This window comes from Cucurbita pepo, unplaced genomic scaffold (genome assembly GCF_002806865.2).
Source record: "Cucurbita pepo subsp. pepo cultivar mu-cu-16 unplaced genomic scaffold, ASM280686v2 Cp4.1_scaffold000968, whole genome shotgun sequence".
Taxonomy (NCBI): domain Eukaryota; kingdom Viridiplantae; phylum Streptophyta; class Magnoliopsida; order Cucurbitales; family Cucurbitaceae; genus Cucurbita; species Cucurbita pepo.
Window position 1 is genome coordinate 2449 of NW_019647167.1, and position 6826 is coordinate 9274.

At 35.2% G+C, this 6826-nt stretch overlaps 1 protein-coding gene across 1 annotated transcript; it reads left to right on the forward strand.

Moving 5' to 3' along the window:
• The first annotated feature begins 5436 nt into the window (after positions 1-5436).
• Positions 5437-5838, forward strand: LOC111786050. The gene has a single exon (XM_023666404.1). It carries the CDS (start codon positions 5437-5439, stop codon positions 5836-5838), a length of 402 nt encoding a protein of 133 aa, XP_023522172.1.
• Positions 5839-6826: the final 988 nt, after the last annotated feature.

The window sequence follows — 6826 nt, forward strand, 5'->3', positions numbered from 1 at the left end:
CCTATTTTCCTCCCAAATCCAATCCTAACTCTATTTTGTTCTAAGGACCTTGGTCCTAGGTTGAGTCAAAAAGCAGGTTGAGTCAAAAAGCTTGGTTTGTCTCATGCCTAACCCTAGTTTACGCACTTGTATGATCCCTCCACCTTGAATGAGTTTAAGAAGTGTAGATCTCATCATGACTGTCCTCTTTCACTCTATACACAATGCATAACACTAGTTTTAATTCTAAAACATTTTTCCTAGAAGACCTACTAGGTCACATGGTTGGTAAACAACATAAATTTGAGAGTATACTTATGTTTGAGATTCCAACCAAGATTTGGAATCTTTGTTTGGCCAATTGTTGTTCTCGAATTTTCCTGCGTCCCTCATGACATAGTTTGAGTTTTGGCATCCTACAAAGCATGACATCCTATTAGGTATTGAAGTAAATCATCACATTAAAAGTGAGAAAAATATATGTTCATAATGTACTGCATTATCGAGAGGTCTAGGGTGACTTAGGGCATAAGGGAGGATTGGGTTGAGTGGTTCCTACCAATCTAATGCATATTAGGCTTAGGGTGTTTTGAGAACTAGCCTACTTGGCGGGACTCTTCACCCTAGAACATAGGTTCATAAGTTTATGGATCTAGCTCTAACGGTCTTTCATGAAAATTTGAGGCATATCTAGGCAAAAGTCATATTATAAGGTTCACATGACATTTCATAATAATATTAATCCTTTATAAATTCATGCCTAATTTATTCATAATGTCATAAGTAGATTTCATGCAAAGTCATAAAATCCTATAAAATATTCATTAAGGGCATTTTCGTCATTTTTAACCTTATTGCTAGTTTACGCCCTACACATATTTCTATTACCTTTAAATCATATATAAAACATTTATAAGGTTATAAGTAGATCTCATATAAAGTTTCGAAGTCTTTTAGACATTGAAACATCATAGGTGTATAGTAGGGGCATTATGGTCATTTTACCTATAATGTTGGTTTATAACCTAAACACGCACCTATGACCTTCAAATTTAACGTGTATCAATATTTTATTTATTAGATCATCCTTTAAAATTTCATGTATAGCAAATGTCGATGTCATTATGTGGGCAATTCCTTAAATTACTTGACATTAAATCCTATTAGGATGTTCTCTCCTAAAACATCCATTTGAGTCCTTAAGTGAGGTTATTAGTCTAATCCTTTCATAATTTCCTTTCATAATTACTCTAATACGAGTAAACTTAGCCTTTAGGACAATTCTAAGTGATCCTTACATGTTTTCCAAAAAAAACTCCTTTGGAGCTCATGTTGTTTTAGGTATGTTTCAAAAATCTCTCACACACCCAACAAACTCAATGGAAGTGGTCTTAAGGGATGAATTTAGGTGTAGCGCTTCAATTGAATTTCTCCAATTCAAGAACTTGAATTGAGAGAATAGCCTATATTAATTTTTCAGTCTTTTGGGTCTTGTATAAATTGGTTTAAGCCAAAATGGTTCAGTGTAACTCTCTAATTTGGCCAAAATTTTGAGAGATAAATACCCAAAGTCTTAACGGCTTACATTTGAGAGGGTCTTAGCTTGAATTTATTGCACCAAATGGAAGCCCTTGAGTCTCTTTATAGCTCATAGGTGCACAACCCTTTAAGCCAAAACCATAGCAAAGTCTAATAGGTCATATACAAAATTGGGGCGACTGGAATGGTTGGAGATTGGCACTGGCATAGTAGCCAACTCCCACGGCTATAAATTACTTGCTACAACTTTACTTTTTGGTTCTTTGTGTTTAACTTATAATTGCGAAGTTATAATTGATAGTGTTGGAAAGGACTCCCAACGCACTCATATAATCAATACAAGGTAGGAGAAAATTTCTTTATGTAATTAATACCTTCAACCTAAGTGTATCTCTTTGCTATCAGCCAGGTTTTTATAATGTTCAACAGAACTATCGGAGTTGTATTTAACCTTGTACACCTAATGACAGTCAATAACTTTATGACCATATGGTAGAGGAACGAGAGACCAAGATGATTACGTTTCCAAAACTTCAATTTCAGCATTCATAGTCTGCTGCCATAATGGGTCACCAACTGTCTCATCATAGGTTTTAGGTTCTGTCTGGGTTGTAATAAGAGCTAGAAAAGCATGTTGAGTAGGAAAAAAAACAAGAGAATGAAAGGTAATGATGAAGAGGATACCTAGTGCCAGTGCTGAGACTTGAACTAAAGGTTAAATGATTAGCTGCAGAAGACATCTCATAATCATCATGCCAAGCTGGAGACTATTTGGTACGAGTAGAACGTCGGGCTGGAACTGATGTATCAGGTGGGATAAGATTCGAATTAGTAAGTGAATCTAGAGAAGGAATAAAAGGTGGAGGAGATACGAAATAAAAGGTGTAGAAATAGAAGGTGAGAGAGGATTAGAATAGATATTTTAGTAGGATGAATCATGAAGTGGTAAAATAGGAGTCGAAGTAGCTAATGTCAAAGTTTGTGAAATTGATGAAAAGGAAAAATCATCTTCAAAAAATTTAACATCACGTTGATAAAGAATTTGTGATTTTGCATGTAATACAACTTGTAACCTTTTTTACCACAAGGATATCCTACGAAAACACAAGGAATTGCCCGAGGTTCAAATTTTTGCTTAGGATGTACTACAGTGACATAACATTTACAGCCAAAAACTTTAAGATAATGAAATGTAGGTGGTCGTTTGAAGAGTGCTTTGAAGGGTGTCTTGTTAGATAACAATGGTGATTTATAAGATAAACATTAGTTATAATGCACTCTCCCCAAAAATTAAGTGGAACCTGTGACTAAAAGAGAAGAGATCTAACTACATTGAGGATATGACGATGCTTACGTTCTACGACTTCATTTTGTTGTGGAGTATAAACACAAGTTCGATGAAATTCAATGCCACAAGAGGTAAAAAATGGTTGCAAAGATAGGAACTCAGTCTCATTGTCTCATCATAATATTTAGATAGTAGTATGAAATTGAGTTTGAACGAATTGAACAAAGTTCATTAAAAAATGATGTCCTTCTGATTTATGTTGTTTAAGAAAAACCCAAGTACATCGAGTAAAATCATCAACAATATTGAGAAAACTCCAAACCAGAATGATGTAGGAATTTTATGAGATTCCCAAACATCACAATGTAACAGATCAAAGGCATAATGTGTTTTTATTTACATTTAGGATATGACGATGCTTACATTCTACGACTCCATTTTGTTGTGAAGTATAGACACAAGTTCGATGAGATTCAATGCCACAAGAAGTAAAAAATGGTTGTAAAGATAGGAACTCAGTCCCATTGTCTCATCATAATATGTAGATAGTAGTATGAAATTGAGTTTGAACGAATTGAACAAAGTTCATTAAAAAAAAATGATGTTCATATTTATGTTGTTTAAGAAAACTCAAATACATCGAATAAAATCATCAACAATATTGAGAAAATCCGAAACCATAATGATGTAGAAATTTTATGAGATCTCCAAATATCACAATGTAACAAATCAAAGGCAGAATGTGTTTTTATTGAGCTTCTTAGAAAAGTCAGCTTAGTTTGTTTTGCTAATGGGCAAATACTACCGTTATGAGAAAAAGTAGCATTATTAAAATGCAATTGATCATCTAGAAATTTAAAACGAGAAAATGAAGGATGACCTAGGCGTAAATGTCACAAATCAGAGATACTTGATGAGTTGAATATTTGATTGAAGATGAAGAAATATGATAGAGTCCTCCGAATTGTTTACCCGAGCCAATCATCTTCCCCGTAGTCAAATCCTGCATAACACAAGAATTAGGATAGTAGGTGACACAACATTTCAAGTCATTGGTAAGTTTGTTGATGGACATTAGATTTAAATTGAATGAAGGCACATATAAAATATTGTTTAATTTAATGTTATGATTAAAGGAAACATTGCCAGTACGTGACACGTTGTCCCTCCGTTAGGCAAATTTATTGTAGAAATGATTGCAGCCTTTGCATAACAGAAGCTTTGGATATTATACGATCCGTAGCTCCACTATCGAGAATCCATGAATTAGAACTAACAGAATTAATGTATAATGCAGATACGAGAAACAAACCTCCAACATTGATGTAACTGTCAGAATTACCAGAAGAACGATGATTGAGTATAGATAAGGCTTGTGCTATCTGTTGTAATTGATTAGAAGAAAAATTTGGAATGAAATCAGGTGACTGTTCTTCTGTATTTAGCATTTAGCTGAGAAACATCAGCCATATTTGCAGATGATCGATGTCTACGATTGTTGTGTTGATTGACTTATACTGCCCTTCCATAATTATTTTTCTGTCGACATTGATCTTCTGCATGTCCCCTTTTATCACAATATTTATAGGGAAACTAGAGGATTCGACACTCATAAATTATATGACCACTTCTAGTGTAGCGTTCACATGATTTGTCCTTGGTGAATTTTGAAAATGTTATCTTCTTCTAGATTGCTGGTGCAATTGAGAAATTCTCATTAGGTTAAAAAGTTATCTGACGCAGCATCTCTTCTTGTACAAGTAATGAATAGGTTTGCCTTACATTAGGTAATTGAATCATCATCAATGTTAGATCTCACCATTGTATAAGACTCATTAAGCCCCATAAGTTGTTCCATAACTTCTCTTCTTCGTGTTGATCAACATGTATATGGCATTGATTACAGGTAAATGGTGTGCAGTGCGCTTCAAATTCATCTTAGAGTGCTTTGAGCTTGGTGAAATATAGTGATAGTGCCATTGTAACGACCCTAAATTTCCACATGTTCAGAGTCGCTACTAACATCTCATGCTCCTCTATAATGCAAAAATATAACTCTTACATGAACATCATTTATAACGTAAACTTCGAAAAACACTTAAAACAACTTCTTCTCTCGAAAACATAGCCATGGTCTTACGTGTTTAAATAAAAATACTGAAATTTAGAGAACTTAAAAGCAATACAAAATAATTTAAAACCATGAAATGCATAACAACCTATTCTAACCTAAAACTAGAAATTTAAATATGAATCTACCCTATGCACGTGCCATAGTCTCTGCTCGCGATGTCGCAGTTCTACCTACGAGTGCGTCTTGCCTTTACTTGAAAATTGATGTGGCACACAGCTTGAGTATTTAAAAAAATACTCAGTAAGTGGCCCCACTATAGGGGCCATGAAAATGCAAACACATCAATCATGATTTAGGGACCTATCTCTAATCATCACAAGGGTGGCCTCCAGTCTCGGACAAATTAAATGTGTAGTACTTCCGTACACATGACTCACACATGCGAGTGTGAATCCCCAAGGCGCTCGCACACCCCCTAGACTCTCTGATCAAAGGCAAAAGTTTGCCTATTTGCAGCTCTATCTCAAATGATCTTCAAGTTGAGAGGATTCGTGGAATGAAAGTCGTGAATTTGATTAGGATTTTTGAGTTGCAGAAGATGAAGGAGTCGGAGTCGGTGAAAGAGTACTCTGATAGACTTCTCAGCATTACCATCAAGGTGAAATTGCTTGGTTCTGTGTTAAATGATTCCAGGATCGTTGAAAAGCTGCTAGTCACTGTTCTAGAGAAGTTTGAAGCTATCATTACTACTTTGGATATCACCAAAGACCGGTCAAAGATTTCATTTACAGAGCTCTTGAACGCTTTACAAGCACAAGAGCAAAGGAGATCTATGAAGCAAGAAGGGGTGATTGAAGGTGCCTTACCTATTAAGCATCAAGGCAACCACAAGTATAAAAACAAGAAAAATTTCACGAATAGAGATTCATCTGCCAATTATCAGAAGACAAAAGGATGAGGTTTCAAAAAATCCTATCCACCTTGCCGCCATTGTGAGAAGAAAGGTCATCCACCATACAAGTGTTGGAGAAGACCTGACGCCAAATGCTCCAAATGCAATTAACTTGGACATGAAGCTGTGATCTGCAAAGTCAAAGGTCAGGTGAAAGAAGTAGATGCACAGGTAATTGATCAAGAAGAAGAAGATAAATTGTTTGTGGTCACTTATTTTTCAGGCAAAGAATCAAGCAAGAACTAGTTGATTGACAGTGGGTGCACAAATCATATGACATATGACAGAGAGTTTTTTTAGGAATTAAGAGACACTAAAATCAAGAGAGTGAGGATTGACAATGGTAAACACTTGGAAGTTAAAGGAAAAGGCATAGTAGCTATAACAAGTTATGAAGGGACAAAATTTACTCTAGATGTTTTATTTGTACTTAAAATTCATCAAAATCTCTCAAGTGTTGGTTAATTACTTGATAAAGGCTATAAATTGTTGTTTGAGAATAAGCAATGCTTGATCAAAGATGCTAGTGGCAATGACTTGTTCAATGTCAAAATGAAAGGAAAAAGTTTTGCTCTAAAAACGATGAAAAAGAACAAATGGCCTTTATATCCAGAGCTAGTGCCACTGAGATTTGGCACAAAAGACTTGGGCACTTTCATCATCAAGGTTTTCTTAAGATGCAGTCAAAGAATCTGATAGAAGGACTCCCTGACATTGGTGATGACATGCCTTCTTACCGTACTTGTAATTTTGAGAAGCAACATAGGCAACCCTTTCCTAAATAGGCATGGAGAGCCTAAAAAAAACTGCAGTTGGTTCATTCTGATCTTTGTGGTCCTCAGCGAACACCATCATTAAATGGTAATTTTTATTACATTGTTTTTATTGATGATCTAACAAGAATATGTTGGATCTTCTTGCTGAAGCAAGTCAGAAGTTGCGGGTGTATTTTGGAAATTCAAAGCCGGAGTTGAGAATGAAAGTGCATGCTTGA

Bases quoted from the DNA above. Each gene is read 5' to 3' on its own strand.
- LOC111786050 (XM_023666404.1), top strand. From the start codon at position 5,437: ATGAAAGTCGTGAATTTGATTAGGATTTTTGAGTTGCAGAAGATGAAG.